The following is a 24,829-nucleotide window of genomic DNA, read 5'->3' as shown; positions in this document are numbered from 1 at the left end:
CAGAACGCGGGCTACATAACAACTCTTCCATATCCTAGTGTAGTAAAGATAAATAAACAAAATTTTGAATTACAAAAAACAAAATGAAATAGAATCAGTGTTTTAATCAGATTGGGGAATGATAACAAAGTAACAATTCTCTAAGAACAGTAAGTTTTACTGATCAATTTGTATATAAAATTAAAATCTGTTTAATTACCTCTGTAATATCTTCAGTTCAACACTATCACCTTTCTTTCGAATTGTTTTACTATTTCTCTTAACAATATTATGTAGATATTGAAAGATATCTGTTATATGTGGTAATAATAATTCTATTCCTTCTTTCTTAACTATCTCCATTTCTTCTTCATCTAGAATTTAAAATCAAATATTGCATGTATCATATACACTGTACTACAATTTACATTTGTAATATCAATGAAATAAGTTCTACTAACAAACAGGCTTTGCCTGTTGTTCAATCCTTTACAAACAAATAAAATGTTGTTTAAAATAAACCAAAATTCCAACACTTATATAAGCTTTGCCTGTTGTCCAATCCTTTTCAAATGAATAAAATATTGTTTAAACTAACACTTGCATCCAAACGGTTAGACTTCAACCCACCCATCCACCTGCACCTCGGTGTAAGAAAATGTTGACATATTTCTGCTCATGATTCAATATTAAATAACCAACATTTAATTTATCATTTTCTGTTCAATCCATCAACCCAGTTCCGCAAGTTATTCATTTGGACGTAAGTGTTGAAATTTTGCCACGGTCCCTTAGTGGTTTTATTTGTAAGAAATTTGTATATACGCCATCAAATGTATACACACACCTGGTCTATGTTGGCCGAGGGACTCTTCTTCTTCTGATCCAGAATCTGTGTCCATTTCTTCCTCATCTGCATCTAATTCTGTAGAGGTGTTGTTTTCACCATAATATAGAAACTGATAGACCATATTCATTATAAGCTGAGATATTTTTATATCTATATTTTCTTTATTTAACAGATGAAATATCTGAGATAATGGTGTCATTCCTTTATTATCAGGATGTTCTTTTCTCAGCAAATAAAAGTATCTAAAAAATATAAAACATATCCTCCTTAAACTAATATTTCTTTATATTTACGTGTGGACCACCTCATGAAAAAGGCAAGATAACAGTGAGGATGGTGTTGCCTACCGCTTTTCCTTAAAGAAATACGTAAAACGGGTTAATTAGTAGTTCCACATTTACTTTTTTAACGTCCAGACCAATCAAATTGTTATGAATCTGCTTAACCTGAGCAAAAAATGCTCGAACTATTATGAAACTATACAGCAGGATTTATCACTCTCACTCAATTAGAATCAAAGTTATCATTTCCCAAAGCATTGACAAATCAAATTACATATCTATGCTTAGCCTTAACAGAAATGCTTATAATCCCACTTGTCAAGACATTCACCTAATAAACATCTACACCAAGTTTGAACATCTCAGTTAGAACCAAAGTTATGGTGTCCCAAAAAGTGTGACGGACGGACAACCAGAGATAGAAACGGACGAACCCATTTTAATAGTCCCTTGCTATCTTCGGAAGGTGGGTGCCAAAAGGGTAGGAAAAAAATATGACACATCAGTAAATCTAAAACGATACACTCTCTTTCTAAACATATTAAATCATGAATTACCTTGGGTTTTTCGACCATATGTTGAAGAGTGATAGCAATGGTGTTACATAGGATGTGGTGTCATTATTCAAATTAACCAACTGAAATAAATTAAATAAATATACTATTCTATTCAAATTGTTAATGTTAAGAAAATTGTTTAAATACTATCATCATGTAACGATTTCACCGTTCATATATTATGCATTCAGAGTTCGAGATTAAATCTGGTTAATGTCAATCATCTGTATAGGTAAACCTTTTATTTCTTTATTTGTTATATCATTTCAATACTTTATATCACATATATTACCATTGTTTATAATTGTGTGTTGTAATATTGTCTTTTATCAACGAATTTCTTACCTTAGGCCAAACAATAGTTTCAAATAAAGCATCTATATCACTGGCTGTGTAATCATACTTATCAAATTCTTCAAAAACCTAGAAAATATATACAACTTTATAAATATAGTATAATATTTCTCAACATTCCTAAATTTGTCTACGAACTGGTTGTCATAAAAGTGATCGGATGAAATATTAAACACATATCACTTGTCTATCAGCATTCAACATGGAAATTGTGTCTGAATATTTACTTTGACAAGTCTTTCCTGTAAATGGATTGAGGAAAATGCAGAGATCATGTTACCTTTTCACTCTAAAAAAGCAGAACGAATAGACAACATTGAAATATATAAATAATGAATTGTACTTACCTGTGTTAATCTAACTAATGTGACATGTCTACATGTTCTAACTGTATCTAATACAGCATGTCGTACATTAGTTGATTGGTTTAATATAGTATTAAACATAGTATATAAACCTAATATCATACGATATAACGATGGCACATAGAAATCTAATCTCTGAGATAAATTTTTTATTACCACATCCATCATACCCAATAATCTACAAATAAAATATTTTATTTTTAATATTTTCATTTAACAAGCTGTTCACAAGACTTGTCATCTGAGAAAATCTATATCATGCATGGCACAGGGAATGCAATACCCCCAATAGACTAGTATACAAAATTTAAAGATACAATATGGGAGATTCGGTAACGAGTTGGCAGTTCTCACTATAATAGTTAAAAACTAGATAATGTAAAGGCAATTTGCTGAAAATTTCATTCAAATTGATCCACTATGAACCGACAACAAAGCTATTGAAATTTCCGCCTAGCCTCGAGCATCATTACTAAAGTCAGTACGATAAACAGCATAGTTTTGATTATCGATTTAATCGTTAAATCGTGAAGGAAAGTTATGCAGTAAATCGGCTCACAATCCACTAACAATCGCAGGCTAGCGATGCCATCTAGAGTTGATTATGGTCTGGATAAGTTAATTAATGTCTAATTAATAATTTAGATAACATTTCAGGCCTAAAGAAAGACCTGCAATAGACAGATTTAACTCTTGCATAATGTATGTTTAAGTTTATCTACTTTTTATACTATATAATCTGTAGTAAACACAATAATGTGATAACATATTCTTTAAGTGGCATTTAGCGATCGGGGAACACATTAACAGAACACAGTTTTTATGGGATATTTTAAGTACAGCAATATACTTACGCTTTTAGTTTTTTTAATGGTATCACAGTTGTTAAATCAAGGCTCTTTTCAACCTGCCTCACCATATCCAAAGGATTGTCTATAATAACAATATTTAGTGATATTTAAAAGCAAGTCCAAGATATACAAATTAAATTTGTTAAACGGCTGTTTTTTCTAGAATTAACCCTATATTAAAATGATAATTAATGACATAATTTGGTGCAACTGATTTGATTTGTATTCAAGATGACACATATGGGGTACTGCCAGCAAGACACTTAAAAAATATTCCAAACAGGTGTGATTTAGTTTCTAATGTGACAAAAAAATAAAGTTACTTCAGTACCTGTGATAAAATGAGTAATCGGTGAAAAGACAAGTTTCAAGTAAAATTCTAATTCATCTTCTGTACACCCACTCAAAAACCTGAATATCATATCTTTTCTTAATGTATCTTTTATTCTACCAGATCCATCTTTCCTGGCTTTACTCAACATTTTACCAAATAATATTCTGTAACATAAATAATAACACCGGACATTTAATTTGTTTGGAGGGAGATAGAAATGGGACTTAACATCCAATCAATAGACTTTAGTCATTAAAACCTACTGTAGTGACAAAAACTAAATTTATTCATTGGGTCATATTAATTAAAAGGCCATTAACTGAAAGTTATGGCTGGCCATTTACTGATGACTTAGTTATCACAGTTTTACGAACATTTAACTATTTATAATCTTTACTGTATAATTCTTTTCCTGTTATTTTGCCAGCCTTTGAGTTTACAAAAGGTCACTCTATTGTCTGCCATAAGATTAAGGAGGGAGAGAGAAATGGGGTTTAACGTCCACTTGACACAAACTAGGTCATTTCGGGACTAACATATGGTTTAATTTTATTTCAATAATTTGCTTGCGCATAGGGGTCTTTAGCAGTGGGAGGAAACCGGAGGACCCAGAGAATACCCACGAGGTTGGACAGGCGACCCTACTCCTTGTCACGTACAACCGGGGATTCGAAACCACGCCAGTCGACTCAATGACAGACTTAATGATAAAGCGCGCGCGCACGCTAACCATTCAGCCATCCACCACCCCCCTCAAAATAAAAACAAAAGCAAACCAATGAATGATTTTCAAGAAGGACATAATAGAAATAATGCAATCATTCCAGTCGTCTCCAGAATGGCAAAAGTCTGTCATTTGACATCACAAGTTAGAACTTCAAAATCAAATTAACAATAAGGGTGATAATCCAAATAGAATGTCAGAAAACACTAAAAATGAAGGAGATGTAAATATTCAACTTACCTCAATAAAAGTGGTAGAATATCTTTTCTATGTTCTGTTTTAATTATTGTAATCTCTTCATCTAAACCAAATACAATCAGTTCTTCTTTAAATGTTGTATTGTTTAATATATTTAGTATATGATCCCTATAATTAAAAAAACCCCAAAGAATTAGTGGTTGAAATTATGTCTTGAAATTGTATCCGTTACAGCATTTTTTGCTACTTGATATTGTAAACTGCATGAATCAATCAATGCAAGAGAAATCCAGAAACACTGAAATAACATGGATATACTTACTTGTATGGAGTTATATATTTAAACTTGTAACATAGCAGACATTTAAAGGCTATTGTTTGTATTTCTGGATCTTGGTGTTGTAAAAACTACAAGAGAAAATATAATCAGATTAGAATACAGGTAAAAGATTGATAGAAATTATAATATAAATCTATATAAAGTATAATCACCTGTGTATATAGATCTAATAACTGGGGATGTTTTCTCATCTTTTTAGGTTTAGTAAATAAAGCTAGCAGCTGGAGATGTGTTACAAGTGATCTATAAAATATATAATTAGACATATGATGTATAATAATATATTACCAATATCATTTATAAGCTGTTATAATTTGTTTCTATATCAAAAATGTGTTGTGTCGTCTTTAATACACTTAAAAGAACAAACTAATGCCTCTAGAGCATGCGTAAGACTTTAAAGTCAGTAACAATAATAGGGAGAGGGGGTTTTACATAGGCTAAGCCTGTTCCTCAATCCAATTCAGACAATATGAATAAAATATTGTTTATAAAAAAAACCCAAACATAACTGATGCATATCCTTAAATTTCAAGATACGTAAATAGCAAAATATATTGGAAATAAAACTTTACTTTGAAGCAGCATTCTTCCTCCTAAATGAAAAAGGAATTTTCTGTTGGTCAGTGTTTTCATTTTCGTCTTCCTCCTCTACTGCATCCCCATCCTCATCATCATCTTCATCATCACTTGTCTTATGTTCACGTTTATTATATTTGATATTCTGTGATGGTATTTTATCAACATCAGTAGGAAAATACTCATCTCTATAAATAGAGAAAAAAAACCATCATTCTTGTACAATAATGGATTATATCGCCGTCACCTGTGTAGGATGAGTTGAATAAACATAGAAATGAAATGGGAATGGGGTTTAACATCCTACTGTTCTGCTCCGACTGGGCTAATGAGGACGGGAATGAACATAGAAGTTAGCTTAAGTTGACCACATAGACACTTGATTACGTTTGTTGTTAATTAAATAACCGGTAGACACTCTATAAATATATATTTCAATGTCATAAATAGCTTCAAGCCAGACAAATGAAATGAAATGGGATTTAACATCCTACTGTTCTGCTCCGAACTGGGCTAATGAAGACGGGAATACACCATACAGTGTGCTATGAGGGAAATTTTGCCCAGACAGCGGCACTACGGCCTACTCTTATATCAAATTCCAATGTGTACATGGGACCTTGGTTTTTCGTCCCATCCGAACGACTCCAGTCAGACAAATTGGAGCATAAATTACCAATAAAACATATTAAACACTTGATGCTTTTTATTAAAACAATGTGACTCACTTGATAAATTTTAGGACCATATCACCAATATCATCAATCTGACTTTCACAAACTTCAGGGAACTGTTGCATAGCTTTCCACAGTTCTAGTCTAAATATGGTGAAATCAGGCTGTCTATCTTCCTCCTTACAGAATGTCACATGATTTTCAAATAATGAGTCCATATAAAGATCCAAATTATCATCAACTTCTTCATTTTCTAAATCATTACCTTCCTCTCCAACACTTCTTCCTCGCACCAAACTTTGTTCTAGTAAAATATCAACAATACAATAAAATGTCATTTTCAAGAAAAACATACCAACCACATGCCTGTATTTATTGAGTTCATTTATAAAAGTCTATAGATGGTAGTTCTCACTATAATAGTTAAAAACTAGATAATGTAAAGGGAATTTGCTGAAAATTTCAGTCAAATTGATCCACCCTGAACCAAGTATTTAGCGATTAAATTTGGGGCCTAGCCTCGATCATCATTACTAAAGTCGTTACGATAAAAAACATAGTCTCGTTTTTCACTTTTTTTATTTAATCAGAAGCAGTAGACCAGGTTCTAATCCAGTAAATATTGCAGGCTAGGGATGCCATCGAGAGTTGATTATCGTCTGGATAAGTTAATTAATGTCTAATTAATAATTTAGATAACATTTCAGGCCTAAAGAAAGACCTGCAATTGGCAGATTTAACTCTTGCATAATGTATGTTCAAAGATAGAATGGTGACGATGTTTCAGGTGAATTTAACTACCGGTAGCTAAAAAATTCAACATTAAATTCTGACATTTACAGTACATACTTGTAAAACATTTATCTATTTGAATCAAGATCTTATTTCTGTTATCTATCAATAATAATGCCTGTCCATCCTCGTTTTTTTTTTCTCCCTTACCCCTACGCACAAGCGAATTATTGAAATAAAGTTGAACCATATGTTAGTCTCGAAATGACCTGGTTTGTGTCAAGTAGACGTTAAACCCCCTTTCTCTCTCTCTTTATCAATAATATTTGTTTAAGTATAATATGCTGTTAGAAAATATATAACAGTATGTACTTTAGATGTATTCCAGTTACAGCAATATCATACCTGATTTTAAAGAAGCAAAATCAAGTTGTTGCTTGAATTCCTTCCAAAACTCAGATGTATCCATATTTTCAGCATGAGTTGAAATTAATGTCCTAACTTTCTCCCATAGTAATGTGAGATTACAGAACAGGTTGCCTATTAGGTACAGTAATGGTACCTATGTGGAAGAAGATAGAAATATAAAAATAAACAATATTTGTAAGATGATGCTTATATTGTTATTATTTGATTTATACACTAAGCGCATTCACAACAAAACGTTTCGAGAACATTTTTGAAATAAATATGCTTTTAAGTTAGTCTTAAAGCTCTGGATGGAAGAGGACTCTAGAAGAGTTTTTGGAAGATCATTCCAAATTTTAGCTGCTCCGACAGAGAAAGCATATTTACCAGAATGTTTATTATATTTAGGAATCCTCAAAATGCTCTGATCATCTGAAGAATGAAGGTTGGATTGCCGGAGAGTATAGAAATCAACCAATTCTTTAAATAACGTTTATTTCAATGGCAGTCACAATCGTTAATCAAATAAGTAAAACTAATTATTGTTATTCACTTACTAACATATTGTCCATATCATATAAAAATGCTTAACATTACAAAACAATTTAGATCTTGTTATCCAGTCACCACCCTATGCTAGGCAATAACATAATGTGTTAATGCTCAAATTTTAACTCACCTTATTAAAAGGACCAATAGGAAGAAAGTTATGTACTAAGTTGTAATCTAGTTTTTGTAGATGTACAATACGTTCTCTATATTTCTGTACACTAGCTGGTGTTCTTTCTGCTGATAAACAAATCTCCAATACTGACATCTGTTCTATTTCCTATAAAACATAATATATTTATAGTTTAAATCTTCTTTATATATTTTATAGAATATGAGCAATTTATGTAATGTGATGGAGGCTACGTAAATGAATAAATACTAACTATTTTCATAATGAAATTGGGTCAAAGCAGGAAAGTAATGTAGTTTTGTTTTGGCAGGGCATGTAGGCATATCTATATATATATAATATCGTAGGCTTGCATAAATCTCTGACAATTTATGAAAGATCCTCTTAACAGTTCATAATTTATACAAGTATGTTTGGTATATGTACAAATAGAAACTAACCTCTTCTACAACTGGTAGCTTTACAGGAAATATAGATAAAATATGAAGAGACAACAACCGAATCTAAAAATAATAATAAACATTTGTAAATTAGTAAAATTTTATTTTTCTACTTGGATTATTTTGAGACTAACAAAATGATCAAAATATTTGTCATGTCTCACTTTCACCTCCATTTATTCAAGAGGGGTTGGATGGCTGAATTGTTGGCACATGTGCGCTGTATCATAAGGTCTGTCATTGCGCCAAGTGAACTGGTTTCGATTCCCAGTTTGTACGTGTCAAGGAGTAGGGTGGCCTGTCCAACCTCGTCGGTTTTCTCCGAGTCCTCCAGTTTCCTTCCACTGCTAAAGACCCCTACGTGCAAGCGAATTATTGAAATAAAATTGAACTATATGTTAGTCCCGAAATGACCTAGTTTGTGTCAAGTGGACGTTAAACCCCATTTCTCTCTCTCTCTCCATTTATTCAAAAATGTAACAGATTCTACCTAAATATTAAATATAATGTACATAATAATGTTTTAGATACCTTATGAGACCAATGAGCTAAGTTAGGTTGCAAAATATCAAATAACTTCAGTAGATTATCGTCATTTATTACAGATAAACCATCTTGTGCTGCTTGACTTAAATACAAATCACCTAATCGCAATATTAAGACATTCTGGGGATACGCTCTGGAAATAAAAAGATACAATTCAGCAATAGTTCAAGGCATATTCAATACATTATAATAGCTATTGTATTACCCTCTGTTACCTAGGAACCTCTTTGTAAGAAATCTGACAAGGGTTAGACTCATCAGATTTCTTCAAACAGATGGCTTTAAATAAAATTTTAAAATAATACATAATTGATTTATATCAACCCCTGTAAATAACTGAATTTGTTTGATTCAATGTCTTTTTTCGATTAAGGACAAAAATCTGTTGAATTAATTCATGTTACAAAAGACAGACAAAAAAACTCAATATATAAAATCCAATGAAATTGACAATTTTACTTTTGACACAAATCAATCAGGTCTAGACATATAATGAAAACTTAATTCTACAGGTGGACTATTTGTGTGATGGTTCACTTTACTTACTTAATAAGTTGTAGAATCTGTGACCAGGAAATGTCAGTGTATGTACAACTCTTGTCATCTTTACACAACAACAAATAGTTAACTAATACTTGATTCATAATAAATAACATCTTATCTATAAAACAGGAAACACAAAATGGTGATTGTTCAATTTCTAAATTTTAAACAGTATATGACCCAATCTGATTTAAACACAGACCGTTTCATTGGCTAAACCCTCAAATCAACCAGAACGCAGGTTATATAACAACTCATCCAGGTCCTAGCTAGTGTAGTGAAGACAAACAACACAAAATTTTAAACTATAACAAAAAAAAAACGAAACAAAATAAGATCTGTGTTTTAATCAGATTGGGATATGACCAGGAAATTATCTACCGATGCTATTTTTATTTTATTTTATTAAATTTTAAATAATCGATATAAGTAAATTTTAGCATGGATTAAGCTCTGAAATAATCGAATGATAATCAGCAGCTTTAACAAATATAAACAATTTTATACAGTTTGAACAATAGTATAAAATGGTAAGAGCTCTTCAAAATATAATCTATAGTTTGTTAAAGCTGCATTATTAAAGAGCTAAATCTGCCTATTTCTTTAGGCCTTAAATGTTATATAAATTATTAATTAGACATTTATTAACTTGCCAAGATCATAATTTTGACACGATGTGCGCATAGTTGTAACCACGGCACTGGTATGATCAAGACTGAGCCTCGCTTTCCCATTTTTAAATTAAATTTTCAAATGGTGAACCATTCTAATCTAGTTAAAATCTCGAGTATCAGATGCCATCAAGAGTTGATCATGGTCTTATTTTGCTAATAAATGTCTAATTAATAGTTTATACAACATCTCAGGCCTAAAGAAATACCTGCAATAGGCAGATTTAGCTCTTGCATAATGTATGTTTAAGTCAACAGAACAAACTATAATGTGTTTCTAAAATATCAAAATCTCTCACCTTTCTTTTCACCACAATTTATTTTATTAACAACTTTAAACAAAGAATTCCACATCATAGTACATATACTAACAACCTGTTTTACATCAGAACTAAAAAAAAACAAACAACATAATACAGAAAACAGATAACAGATAAGATTTTATTTAATATAATTACGATACAAAAGAGAAATGTGGTATAACTAGGTTATTTTAGGATCAATGTGGGTGTTTAGCAGCTGCAGGAAACTCAGGTATCTGGAGAAAAACAAGGATATTAGACAGGTGAACGAACTCTTTGTCATAAACACATATAATTAACAATCATCACATCATCAATAATCAACTAATTATAAGAAGAATGAACAATATAGCATTCATTATTACTAATTAATACATATAGATATTTGTAATAATAATCTTACCATATATTAGGTAGGCATATCAAGAAAGACCATAATCTATACAGTGTTTGTTTATTTATATCTTTACATGATGTTTTTAGGTATTTAATCATATACTCATAGACACACTTAACTTCATATCTGTAAAAGAACAACAAGATATAAACATTTATATGAAAAATAAAAATTGTTCAGCATAATCCATCAACATACTGCTGCATAGAAGAAAACAAGCTCTTGATATTTTTAAATCCAAAAATGAAATCTTTAAGATAAATAATATAAACTTACTTGTCACTATATTTACTGTATAACTTATATAACTTTAACTTTAATATATCTGAACCATCTTCTATATTAAGTACAGATTTCTGTAGTATTATATCAACTAATATCTGTACTACAAGATTTCTATCATCTTCATCCATTGTAGTAAAATGGCTATTTATATACAATAGTAAATTAGGCAGCACATCCTAGAAAACAAATGTTATTAAGAACGTAGGTAAATAACAATAAGCGGCATGTTCAAATTAAGCACCCTGTTGCCATTGACAAAATCTAAGTACAGTAATAGCCCCCCCCCCCCAATTCATTTCTCTAACATTTCTTTTAAAAAAAAAAGACATTAATTTTCCAACCAACCTGAACTTCCCTATAAAATTTTTATCATAAATTATCATTCTGTAAATAAAAATCCAGATGTCTACATACCTTTTCAAACATATGAAGCTTGGTGAGAGTTTTGGTGAATATAACTAGATCTTGTAGAGGGAAACTTTGTTTAAATGGATTAGATATTAAACTCTGTGTAGATGATACAAGATAGGTATTTGTTAATAATGTAGATATACATGATAATAAGGAGCTGGCTATAATAGTTTTATCTGCTGGACTTTTACATATACCATTTAATACCTAAAATAAAATAAGAAGGATACATGTCAGATATTCTATTGCTTCGAAAACATTTAAAATGACTTTTATCCACATGCATGGCTAACCATTTAACAAAAGATAGGTTGCCAGGCAATGAAACATATGCCCACAGCAGCTAAATCGTCCTGGCAGTCAACAAACGTTGTTGCATATCTTTACTTTTGTCGGTAATTAAACATTTATAATACACTAAAGTAATTATCATAAAATCATTAGAATTTGTTTGGCACATGCTAACGTTTAGTATACAGACCATTTAATATCACGGATTTAGCTGTTCAAGTTATCAAAAATCATTGAAAATCAATATACTTGTTCGTCTCAAGACCTTAAACAATTATATATAGGCGTACACACAGTGTATAAATATAAAATCAATCAGATGATAACTATGGTCTCTAAAGCATCAACAAGATTTTTCAAAGTGATCAAGGGCCATAACTCTGACAGTAATTATCTGAAATCAGTGAAAATCAATTGACTTCTTCGTCTCATGACGGACGGTCGGATGACCTGACAACAATATTGACCACATTTCAATGTGGGCGTATAAAAATGTTTAGACTATGACAAACACATAGAGGATATTTGTCGTTTTAGAGTGAATAACATATTTTATTTCATCGTGAAAATATAAACGTTTTCTTGCTTAGAGATGAAATAAAATATGTTATTCACGACAAAACGACAAATGTTCTATTTATTTTATGATTTTACAATCATTTTAGGTAAAAACAACATGGACTACTGCTAGCCAGTGGAATAACACTTTTATTTCACTGATAAAACGTGGTATTCCACTACTGATCATAAAATAAACCTTTTTATTCTTCTAAATGAAACTAAAAGAAAATATTATATATCAAGGTAGTAGGCGCTAGGCCAAGCATTATGCATTTTTAGGTTCTAATACCCTTAAAATATTCATTAAATTTGCTTCTCATTAATAAAATATTCACAAAGATCATCCAACAACTATCGCTATATGCATCATATTAATACAGATTTGAACATATATTTCTGTTAACTGTGGGGAGAACAAATACACATGTAATGACATCACCCACACAACTGATTTTAGACTAATTGCAGTTGTCTTATAGCCTTTACCCAAATATTTGAAACTTACATCTCCAATTTTATCAGTAGAAATCATCAATCCACCATTTTTACATTTGATCATCATAGTGAGTAGATTTATCTGTCTGGCAAGTTGACAACATAATGTTTTCTGTTCTTCATCATTACTCTTTGTACAAGCTATATGAACCTTACTTATAGTATCCTATAACACAAAGAAAAATACATTTACAAGCAACGTGAACCTTACTTATAGTATCCTATAAAACACACAGAAAAATCATTATCAATAAAATACATTAACAAGATTTTGAATTTTACATGTGTGTCACTTGTTTATGTAAACAGAAACTCTATACATACCAATAATGTGCTCCACAATATTTCAGAATATTCTTTCTTGGTGTATTCAAGACATTCTGCCATAAAGAAAGTTACTGATTTATCTACTAATTTCCAAGGTAGCTTGCATTTCTTTTCATCTGGGTTCCATGGACCAAGTTTATAAAATAATATAGGTAAAAGCTGCAAATATATAAGATGGTGATTTAAAACATCACAACAAAAATCATCATTTAATTTTGTTTGATTGTCTACATTAGGAGCTATTAAGATAAGAGGGCCGGCTGAAAAGTTCTAAGTCTATCTGTGAAAGACCTGTACAAAGTCGATGGTTTCCATTTATATTAGTCCCCTTTTAGGTGTGCACACTTTTGCCAATGATGTTGCAAGGCCTTGATGCCAGACAGGAAGAAATTTTCTTCAGCCACCCTAAAAAAAAAGTTGTTCACAGCTGCCATGATGTCATCATTAACAGGAAAGTGACGACCGGCTAGTTCCTTTTACATTTTTGGAAACCGGTCTCATCCATGGTTACAAATCTGGCCAAAAAATTACCAGGGTCAGCTTCAAGTCGGCGCAGATTGTCACGGGACATCAGGAATCTGACACATTTCTGATCCGCAGTCATTGGCACCCATTTTCGGAAACTTTTGCCATTCCAAACTCGTTGGCGATCATGTACTCAACCAACTCATGAGAGATGACCACGACACTGGCAGTATGTCGAGTGTTCAATCGTCGATCAGCCATCACCATGTCATGCACCCGCATAGTGTCTTCTTGAATGGTTGCTGTTGATGACCTTTCAGGACGAAGGTCATCGTCAAGGTTCTCTCTGCCACGCTTAAATTCCACATTCCACTTCTTTACTGTGGAGACCATTTTGGCATGTATGTGTGTTGGGGTTAGTCCTTTCAGATTCAGGTACTTAATGACTGCCCTATAGCCAGTTTTGTCCATTTCTGTTTCAACCCAATTGATCTATCATTTTCAGGCATAGAACTTTTCAGCCACCCCTTAATAATATTTTCACCTACAATACATGACTCTGTATTAAATATGTAGAGCTTGTATAAACTAAATGCTATAAATGATAACTGTCAGGAATTGTATAAACTAAATGCTATAAATGACAACTGTCAGTAATTGCATAAACTAAATGCATGTTAGTAATTGCATAAACTATAATAATGGATATTACGTACCTGTTCACTTATACTATGAAATTGGTGATTGACGCCTTTGATCACTTCAAACAGTAGTTTACCCAATCCTTCTGATGTCTATAATAATCAAATAAAACAATTATATAATCAATATTCGATTCAAAGTTATATGTAATTACACACCATGATATCAAAATTAAAAAAATTATATACAAGAAAAACAAACATAGTACCTCTGGTGATTGTTTCAGACTTTTAAACAAAAAATTCAACAACTTGTTTTGATCAGGAACCTGAAAGAAAATTAATTATTGTCTGAATTTGTTTGATATCATTTGTGTCTATTAAAGTAGAGTTAACCCCCATTATTCTAATATATATGTGTAAACATTTTAAAGAAGTAAACAGTATTAAACATACATTATGCAAGAGCTAAATCTGCCTATTGCAAGTCTTTATTTAGGCTTCAGATGTTATAGAAATTATTAATGAGACCTTTATTTACATGACAAACTCAAAATCAACTCTGCAGACCCTCGGATGGCTTGGATACAGTTTGGATTTAAACAGTCGTCCATTTAAAATTAAATCAATAAATGGCGGACCAAGCTAACGTTTACCATTAGTCGCTGATGTCACTACAGGAAACTGGTGATGAAAGCCTGCCAAGCGAGGCTACTTGATAATGGAGAATATGTGCGTGGAGTTATCGTCTGTCATTCAAACAATCGCCAATTCTCATAGACGGTGCAGACACAATTGATGCCTATTTCTAGTTCAAATTTCCAACAGTGACAATTCCGTTCAGAACAAAGTAATTTGACTGAAATTTTCAACATTTTCTTTTTTATCATCTATTTTTGAATTATTATAGCAAGAATGGCCAAATCTTTATAAAACTCTTAACTAATGTATCTTTAATATATTTTGAGTTAATAGTTAATACCTACCTTTCTCAGCAGAAAAGAGAAACTTTCTGATGCAAAATCTTTAATAAAATCTCTCTGTTTACCATGTAATAGTACAGAAAAAAACCTGAAAAATATTTATAGATATATTTACCATTATACGGAGAAACAAGATTCCATGATAACAACTCTTTCATTTAAAACTACTCACATAGAGGGGGGGGGGAACCTATTAATCAAATATGAAGGGTTGTTAAAGATATCTTACATGTACTTACCCATATACCTCTTGTATATCTTTAACTAAATAACGCCACAAAAATTTAAATAAGTATGCTAAAGTTGTAAATATTTTTTCTAATATTGTTGGATCTTGTCGGTAGGTTTTCAAAAGGTTGGTTAAAATGAAGAGAAAGTCTTTGAAATGTTTGTAGAAGTCGGATTGTAAATCTCGTGCTAGCTGCACAACCAAACTGAAAATATAAAGATTTTTTTTTCAAATATATTTCAATGCACTACAGTAAATCAATAGAGGGTAAAAAAAATAACTAACAATATTATCTAAAACCAAACATGCACAGAAGAAATTAGTGTAAAAATTAGTGAATGCCCTGGAGGTCACTTCAATATCACGACATACTAGAGAAGTCCCAATTGATTTATTTTAGCTTGCACCGACTCACAGTATGTTTTACTCTGGTGTATACACTTCACAATTATTAAATGGAATAATAAGTTTGGTTAACTCACTCCAGCAAAGATTCCATAGCCATACTGTTTGGTACTTGAAGATGTTCTTTCAGGCCTGCCACAATATTCTCCTGAAAATTTTATATGTAAATGTATAAGATTTACTTTTGTTGGATAAATTCAGTTTAAGGCAATGTATGTAGAAATCTAACATGTCTTATTTCATGACAAGAACAACAATCCATCTGCAGAATATTTTTGCTCAAATTATTTTTTTCTGATAAACATTTTACACATTTCTAAATGCCCAAGAAAACTTTACAGGAGAATATTCACTAATTTTAATTCTACTTGTGGGTAACACGTTAAATGAAAACTATGATATATCTTACCTCATTATGAACTAGCTGTTCAAATGATTGAAACTGATTTGCAATAACGCACCTGAATTTATCTGAAACATTATGAAACAAAATATAGGTTTAATGTGTAAGTTCTGGTAATAACATTAGTCACTAATGAAGTTTAAATTTACATAATGAAATGGGGTTTAACGTCCTACTGTTCTGCTTCGACTGGGCTAATGAAGACGGGCATACACCATGCAGTGTACTATGAGTGAAATTTTGCCTGGGAAAACGGCACTATGGCCTACTATTATATCGAATTCCAATTTCCAAGAAATCTTTCATGGGCAAGCCAATGTACACACAGGGTCTCAATTTGTCATGCCATCCGACGGACTAGACAGCTGTCTTTGTCAGGCCCTCCGTCCTGCACCACTGACAAGGGGAAACCACATCGGAAAATCCTGATGAACTTTCTCAGCAAAATTTACATAATGACTTACAAAAATCCTCTGTACAATCTAGATCAACCCATTTTCTTATAGCTTCATAAAAATAGGTAGATTCTTCCTAAAAATAATATAAAACATCTGAATATAATATTATGAAACATAACATACATTTTACAATGTAATTTTTTCACTATTATACAAATTCATGTTAATGAAGAGCTAACAAATTTTTAAAGTTTCAACGATACAAGCAATTAAATGGCCTATAATAGGTTATAAATCCATACTTGATGTCATCAGTGAAAATATCAAATCAAATTAGAATTCATAATTTCATACTTTATTATGGTTAAACATACATTATGCAAGAGCTAAATCTGCTTATTGCAGGTCTTTCTTTAGGCCTGAAATGTTATCTAAATTATTAATTAGACAATAATTAACTTATCCAGATCATAATCAACTCTCAATGTCATCGCTAGCCTGCGATGTTTATTGGATTAGGTTCCGATTTGCTGTTCGACTTCCATTCATAATTTAATTATTAAATGGATAATCGAGACTATGTTTTATATCCTACCGACTTTAGTAATGATGATCGAGGCTACGCAGAAAATTCAATCGATAAAATCTGGATTCATAGTGGATCAATTTGACTGAAATTTTCAGCAAATTCCCTTTACATTATCTAGTTTTTAACTATTATAGTGACAACTGCCAGCTCTTTATCTAATCTCCCATAATGTATCTTTAAACAATTGTTAGTCATTTAGTAATGGTAAATTCCGAGATGGTACTCGCCACCTTTGATTTTTATATCACTTCAGGTACCATCACTGGTTCAATACACTGGTAGTTAATAAACTAGTATCACTGCAAGAGCTTAGTTTATTCCCAATGAATTGACGCATCAAAGGGAGATAATAATTTAACTTATCTTGCAGTAATTCATGAAGCTAATCATTATAAATCATACATCTAAAATATTATATACATTACATAATAAAGGCACAATAACGTATCAACCTATTTTTAGTTTTAATTTCAGTTTTAAGGTATAATATGTAAAAATCTGCAAAGTAGTCCAACATGTGTAGTGTATACAACAAAATGGTGCCTGACCAACACAAATGACAGACATACATGTAGCTGATAATATGCCCACATAAAATCTTGGCATAAAGAATTTAAAAAACACTTACTGTGATAGTATCATCTTTATGTCGTATCTTACGAATGACATCAATGTTGATCTTTGATATTCTATCTGTGAAGGACTTGTACTAAAAACAAAACATATTTTACTATAATTATTTATATAGTTTAGATTAAGATCTGTGACAGATTTTAAGGATCAGGTTTTGTTTATAACAGCACTGTGTTGCTTATTTTCATTTCAAATCCAAACCAGAAGATGTACATAGACTACTACTGTTACTTAGTACGTTTATGGTTGGCTCATTAGTCCCAAAATGACCTAGTTTGAGTCAAGTGGACTTAAACCCCATTTCTCTCTCTCTCTCTCTGGTTGGCTCATGAGTAATGCAGCACAACATTGTGTGTTTGTATTATGGTCAGCAAATACTTAATAACTTAAATGAAAATGTTTGCAGTTATGCAAAAGTTGTGTCGCTTCGCACATTAAACTGTGTATATTTGTGATAAAAGTATACATCTTATTTATAAGATATTACAGACAAAATGAGTTGCAAGGTGAAACTGAAGTCATAATCTGAGTTGACATTATTCTCACTTTCGATTGAAAATATATTTGGCCATGGTCATGTCAAATCACGACACAGCTCACGAAAAATGGATACTGAGTACTGACACATATTTTAAAAACCAAAATAAAAATAGGATTTATTCTTTATATCGTAAAAACTTGTTTTGTTTTTAAGGGGCAAGGTAAAGTGCTACCATCTAGGTCATTTCGGGACCAACACATGGTTCAATTTTATTTCAATAATTCGCTTAGCAGGGAAGGAAACCGGAGGACCTTGAGAAAACCCAGAAGGTTGGACAGGCGACCCTACTCCTTGTCACGTACAACCTGGGAATTGAAACCCTGCCAGTTGACTCAATGACAGACCTTATGATACAGCGGACACATGCTAACCAATCGGCCATCCAACACCCCTCCCCCCCGATCTATGTAGTACAGTAGTCAAGTCTTAGATTTTAAATTTCTTTTCCTGTTTCCATCAATCTAGAAAATGGCCCTTCGTATCTTTAGATGGGCGATGCGAATAATTGTTAAACTGACAATGTTTACCAGAACATTTTATCAATGTGTAAAGGTTTCATTTACATCACTATACACACGACTATACCGTATTCCGTTTAGTAAGAAAACACTTCACCGTTTGTATAAACATAAACATTTTTTTTCTGCAACGTAGCTTCTCCCCCAATATCAAACATCCTCTAACATACATTCAGTTCAGTTAGACGCTTCCATGTTCAATAGTGAACCATTAGTGTACAATCTAACATATATCAAATGCTGTTTTATTTTGAGTGTAAATAAATATTCAGTAAAATGTATTTCAAAATATTTTAGAGTAAAACTTAGTAAATATGTCCAATGTTTAATTGTTAGATATCTTTATACTTTCAGGCACAAAGTTTTGAAGGGTGAATTAAGAAATCATAAAAATGTTAACAATGTTTATTCACTGCACAAACAGCTGAATAAGGACTTGGTGTGCTAAAGCAAAGACAGTTTTCAAAATTTGAATTAAGAAATCATAAAAATGTTAACAATGTTTATTCACTGCACAAACAGCTGAATAAGGACTTGGTGTGCTAAAGCAAAGACAGTTTTCAAAATTTGAATACTTGATGGTTGTAGTGTATATATTCAGGCACCTGTGTGAGACTTTGTGATTTCCCTTGCTGGGCATATTTTCCAAAGTTACAAATTTCAAAGTCATTATTTTTAATTTTCATCCATTTTTTATAGTTCAATATCATCTCTAGCACATTAAGTTACCAAAATAAAGCCACTAAGGCGGTTGTGAATGTCTTTTTGAGGCCCCTCTCCCCCATTTCAGGTGTGACAATTCTTATCACACCTTCAATGACGGGCTTCAAGCATTTCATTTATGGAAAAGAAATCGTGGATGTTCCCAGAGAGAGACATGTATATGGGAATGTCTAATTGTACAATTGAAGTTTATCTACGGGAGCTAACGCCAAGTTTCATCTAAGGGTTTCAGAAATCTTTAGACTCCTTCCTTCCTTGTGCTTGCTTCATTTTGAAAATTGAAGTTCATACTATTACCGTGTGAATGTGACAGCGACAGTATGTATTTCTTTATCAAGAATCATTTGACACTAATCTTACCCTGAACGTTTGGTCTTTCTTCCCCATATTTCTATAATTATCTGTACTCAAACAAAATACAAAAACTTAGCGTAATTCTAGATTACCACCGACTTCAATTTCACATTTTCTCAACACGTGTTTTTACAACAGACTGGAACTTCCGGTTAAAATTGTAAACAAAATATTTATCTCCCTTTATTATTTAAGTTAAAGAATAGAAATTTAGCTCCTTTAACTTTAACCTTTCGAAAACCCGAAGTGGTATCGTGAAAGTCCGATTTTGCCACGAAAAGGGTGTAATTTAGTCTGGGGTGGGGGTAATTTTTAAATTTTATCAAATAGCCTTGATTTTTTTATGTTCTATTTTTCTCGTGCAAACGTTAAATCCATAAACACACATTTTTATATGTGGGTATTAGTGTTTAATATAAAACACGAATTAACGGCAGTCAGGGCGGGGGGGGGGGGGGCGAGTATAACCGTGGTTTAGAATGAAGAACTCATTCGCAAAAATGATTGATTTTTTCAGCTGACTGTATTTTTGATTTATTCATGATTGTATGTATCTATCGCAAACGTAGACTACTTGTACTAAATTATTACCCAGTCGGACTCAGGAGTATAGGTCTACTGCCCGGTCGGGCTAGGGCTCATAAGTATCGGTCACCGAGAACCTAAGAGTCTTCAATATTTGTAGAATATTTGTCTAAATGAGAGAAAAAAAGGGAAGCGTAATGGCATAGTCCATAGAACCCATTAGCTCTGCATTGTCATAAAGCAACCTGATAATAACTAAATAAGTATAAATGATCATTTCACATTTGCGCCCCGCCCCCTCCCAATCAAAAAAACCCACTGGTAAATGGGGTTTAACCTCTTACTGTTCTTTTGCTACGACCTACTCTTATATCGAATTCCAAACTCTCAATGGTTCTTTTACGTACACGCCATTGTGTACACGGGACCTCGGTTTTTACGTCCCATCCGAACGACTAGACACTGTCCCTGCCAGACTCTCCGTCCTGGGTACCACGTCGCAGAATCCCGAGACCGCCTGGTTAGCGAGCCAGCGTCCTGTGCACTGAGCCGCCACAGCCCCACTGGTCTATGCCAGAGCATTCACTTAAAAAGCAAAGCTTCTAAAGCATCCCTTTGGTCTATTCCCCATCATTCAAATCCATTTTGTATTTTTCAAGTTTTATAGGTCTATCTTATTTCTACATTTTATTTTTATGAACCACCTTTTTTAATTAACAAGAGCATGTTAATTTGCAAATTATATGACTTCAATTATCTATGGAAGACGAGGTTAGGTCAGAGTTAGGATCAAATTAAACCAACGGATAAACCTTTCACAGATATGTGACTGATAGTTTCTACGTAATTTTTACACAAAATAGCCTACTTTTTTCTTTTTTTCTGGAATGCCACGAATCGCCCCGAATAGCGCCTAATCGAAATTCGCGCCGATTTGACAAAAAAAGTTAAAAAACACCGCGAAGGATCGGGAGTAGCTACGAAGCAGTTACAAATAGTTTACGAAAGCGTTACGATAATCCGTGTGTAATTGGGTGAAAAATATGCCAAATGTCAAGATACGGTTACGATAAAGGTACGAAATGAAAGAATCAGTTACGAATTGTAGCGATTCAGTTACGAATATGACGAATTCAGTTACGAATATGACGAATTCAGTTACGAATACACTACGATCTCCACGAATGATGGCGTGAGGTTTTAGTTCGCGCCAGATTCGTGATTAGTTCTGCACATTCGGCCCCAATTCGTGGGTTCGGAGTATTCGTAGTTGATTCCTGGCGGGATCGGTGCATTCGTGCCAGTCCGAAGCGTTTTGGGTATCGTTCCACGAATTTTAGGCAGCCACGCATGACCACGAATGTCAAAGAATCGAATGACGACCAGAAAGGATTACGACGGGTTTACGAGGTTACGAAATTCCGAAATCCGTAGACCGGTCACGAATGGGAGAGCTACGGACTGCTACGTACAATATGAATGTGTAAGAACCAAATAAGAATCATTTAAGAACTTCAAGAACCGTCTACGATTTATCTACGAATCGGAAAAAGTTTTCATTCGGGACAATTCGTGGCATCCGTAGCCCATGTGAAAGCGGGCATTTGTAGCACCATGGGTCTTCTGTCAGACGTGGAGTGCGAAGGACATGCTAAAACCGGTCGACATCTCCGGCGTATGACCCATGCATCTTTTCTTACTACATATCTTAGTAGCCTTGTGATCGTCTAGTATTTTCACATGTCTTTGCTTCCACTTCTGGTTGTGTATTCTATTCTTATCTATCTCAGTTAGTTTGTCTTCTCAGTAGTTGTAACAATGCAATAGTTCGTTTTCACATTTTATATATCAAGCTGCTTTACATACAATGCATAATAGAATAAAGTCATTCGCTCAAACCCTATCCGACCAGGCTCGCTGGGGCGAGTCTGCTGATAGAAATCGCAACATCTTTTCCTTTCCAGAATCAAGCTGCTGCCTTCGTCGACGAATTCTCACATGATAGATTTATAGCTTTGGGTTTTGGACTTTCAAGTATCTAATTGGTCAAATATGATGTAAATAATAATAGAGCGTGGTTACTCAAGCCAAATGATGCAATAGGTAAATTTCCAGTCACGTGTTAAACATGATATTCTCATTCCCACGGAACCAGCTAATGTTTACCAAATTATAACCCTTTTTTATATACCAATCTGTCATTCATTCGCTCATTTTGATTTAAGTACAAGTACATATATGTGAATCTAATAATTTGCCAAAGATATTAATAAATTCAATGCTACTAATTTAAAGAGCAAACATTCTACAAAAGTCTTACACATTATAGTTTCCCATTTGAATTCACTCTTAGGTTATGCACAAAGCTGTGCAACAAACAAATTATGAAACTACCTTGGGAATATAGTTTTACCCATAGCAGGTTTGCACAGCCATGGTAATAAACACATTAACCAATTATTTAATGGTTTTCGAGGAATACTTCAGTAGACCTATAATTCCAAGAAAATGTGATGCATTGGACTAATTTAATTAAATTCACCTTCTCATCTAGGAAGTCATAAATAAATCCTATACCATGTATACCATTCTGCGTAATAGATTGGTTTCTTGGAAATGGTAATTTTGTTATTATGCTACACAGTTTTCATTAATTGTTTCTTTAGAGATTAGTGTTTTATGGCTAATAAAGTAAAAAAAAGAACGTTCCGAAATTGATTAATAATTTCATTTTGTTTTACATGGTGTTAATTTCTCTGAATTTGTTGGCAATGTATCAGTTTTGCCCAGATGTGCTTTCTATAAAGGAGTTTTATTTTTATCCATGACAATTTAAGGCTTTTTATGACTAGTTCAAATTTAGCATTCTTAACCTACCGATTTCATACTCCTTTACTAGTCTTTCGTTTAGACCTTTCGTCGGTCCTGCCATTCCAGATAATATTAAAAATCTCAGTTGTCTAAAATATACTATTCAAAAAAAGTAGGGGATATTTGATTTTTAAGTGTTATTAAAGTCACCTAATGAAACTGACGAAGAAACAAATGACAAAATGAAATGAAGTTCACATTCATCGATTTATTCCAAATGATCGTTAGACTAAGTAAGGCACAGACTGACCATTATAAGGGTAAAATGATACCCGGGGTCAAACAGCAAAGTTACCACAGCATCACAACCAAGTCAGTAACGGGTAAATCCTCCTCTGTTTGCCAAACAAGCATTGATCCGACGTGGCATACTCCTAATGAGACGTCTAAGGTCATTTTGGTCCAGATTGTCCCATTCCTGTTGCAACGCAGCAGCAAGTTCTTTGACATTGGCAGGACGTTGTCGACGTTGACGTAACCTCTGTCCAAGCATGTCCCAGACATGCTCGATGGGGGAGAGGTCGGGACTCAGTGCTGGCCAAGGTAATGTGGTGATGTTCTGTTGTTGGAGGTAACCTGTAACGATCCTGGCCCTGTGACATCTTGCGTTGTCATCCTGGAAGATGAAACGGCGGCCATGACGTCGTGCGAACGGCACAACATGGACTGCCAAGATGTTGTCCCGGTAGTACTGGCCTGTAACACGCCCTGCAACAACATGTAAAGCCGTTCTTCCAGCAACAGTGATGCCTCCCCACACCATAACAGAACCACCCCCAAATCGATCATTTCTGATGACGTTAACGTCTTGGAAGCGCTCGTTTCGACGACGCCACACCCTCCTACGTCTGTCCAAAAAATCAACAGTGAACCTTGACTCATCTGAAAACATCACATTGCTCCAGCGTCGATTATCCCAGTGTTGACGATCCCTACACCAACGACGTCTTGCCTGAATGTGATGATCTCTCAAACAAGGGATCACGCGAGGACGTCGGGCGCGAAGGTGACCCCTATGCAGTCGATTCCGAATCGTCTGGCCACTCACTCTCACACCAGTGTCTGTTTGAAGACGAGCGCTGATCTGATTTGCTGTGATGACACGATTTCTCAAGGCCAAGGTACGGATAAATCGATCCTGGGCTTGAGTTGTCGCCCTTGGTCGACCTGAGCGTGGTCTGTCCTGTACAGATTGTGTATCACGGTATCTGGACCATAGCCTGCTTATGACAGACTGAGAAACATTCATCGTCCGCGCCACAACCGCCTGTGTTGTGCCGATCTGTAGCATGCCAAGGGCACGTAACCTTTCATTTTGGGTAAGCCGACGCATATCAAAATTTGTTTTCTGGTCACTAAAACAATTAAACTGAT

General features: G+C 33.4%; 1 protein-coding gene across 1 annotated transcript in view; it reads right to left on the bottom strand.

The window, feature by feature from the left end:
* The window catches only part of LOC126810833 (small subunit processome component 20 homolog), a 45,421-nt gene extending 25,224 nt beyond the window's left edge, over positions 1–20,197 (bottom strand). The window contains exons 1-32 of the mRNA XM_050536133.2: positions 20,066–20,197; positions 17,919–17,999; positions 16,768–16,834; positions 16,310–16,371; positions 15,978–16,048; positions 15,506–15,700; positions 15,270–15,354; positions 14,553–14,612; positions 14,359–14,436; positions 13,175–13,336; positions 12,861–13,016; positions 11,507–11,710; positions 11,084–11,268; positions 10,814–10,933; positions 10,408–10,499; positions 9,441–9,555; positions 8,880–9,027; positions 8,349–8,411; positions 7,906–8,055; positions 7,224–7,380; positions 6,141–6,390; positions 5,409–5,600; positions 4,986–5,076; positions 4,816–4,901; positions 4,536–4,661; positions 3,569–3,735; positions 3,241–3,319; positions 2,369–2,564; positions 2,013–2,090; positions 1,668–1,747; positions 827–1,071; positions 200–353 (exon numbers count right to left, since the gene is read on the bottom strand). Of these exons, the coding sequence (XP_050392090.2) occupies positions 200–353; positions 827–1,071; positions 1,668–1,747; positions 2,013–2,090; positions 2,369–2,564; positions 3,241–3,319; positions 3,569–3,735; positions 4,536–4,661; positions 4,816–4,901; positions 4,986–5,076; positions 5,409–5,600; positions 6,141–6,390; positions 7,224–7,380; positions 7,906–8,055; positions 8,349–8,411; positions 8,880–9,027; positions 9,441–9,555; positions 10,408–10,499; positions 10,814–10,933; positions 11,084–11,268; positions 11,507–11,710; positions 12,861–13,016; positions 13,175–13,336; positions 14,359–14,436; positions 14,553–14,612; positions 15,270–15,354; positions 15,506–15,700; positions 15,978–16,048; positions 16,310–16,371; positions 16,768–16,834; positions 17,919–17,999; positions 20,066–20,092 (4,022 nt within the window). The 5' untranslated portion in view covers positions 20,093–20,197. The remainder of the gene's footprint in view (positions 1–199; positions 354–826; positions 1,072–1,667; positions 1,748–2,012; positions 2,091–2,368; positions 2,565–3,240; positions 3,320–3,568; positions 3,736–4,535; positions 4,662–4,815; positions 4,902–4,985; positions 5,077–5,408; positions 5,601–6,140; positions 6,391–7,223; positions 7,381–7,905; positions 8,056–8,348; positions 8,412–8,879; positions 9,028–9,440; positions 9,556–10,407; positions 10,500–10,813; positions 10,934–11,083; positions 11,269–11,506; positions 11,711–12,860; positions 13,017–13,174; positions 13,337–14,358; positions 14,437–14,552; positions 14,613–15,269; positions 15,355–15,505; positions 15,701–15,977; positions 16,049–16,309; positions 16,372–16,767; positions 16,835–17,918; positions 18,000–20,065) is intronic.
* Positions 20,198–24,829: the final 4,632 nt, after the last annotated feature.

Source organism: Patella vulgata, chromosome 2 (assembly GCF_932274485.2).
Source record: "Patella vulgata chromosome 2, xgPatVulg1.2, whole genome shotgun sequence".
In the NCBI taxonomy this organism is placed as follows: domain Eukaryota; kingdom Metazoa; phylum Mollusca; class Gastropoda; family Patellidae; genus Patella; species Patella vulgata.
This window is presented reverse-complemented; position numbering and strand designations above follow the sequence as displayed.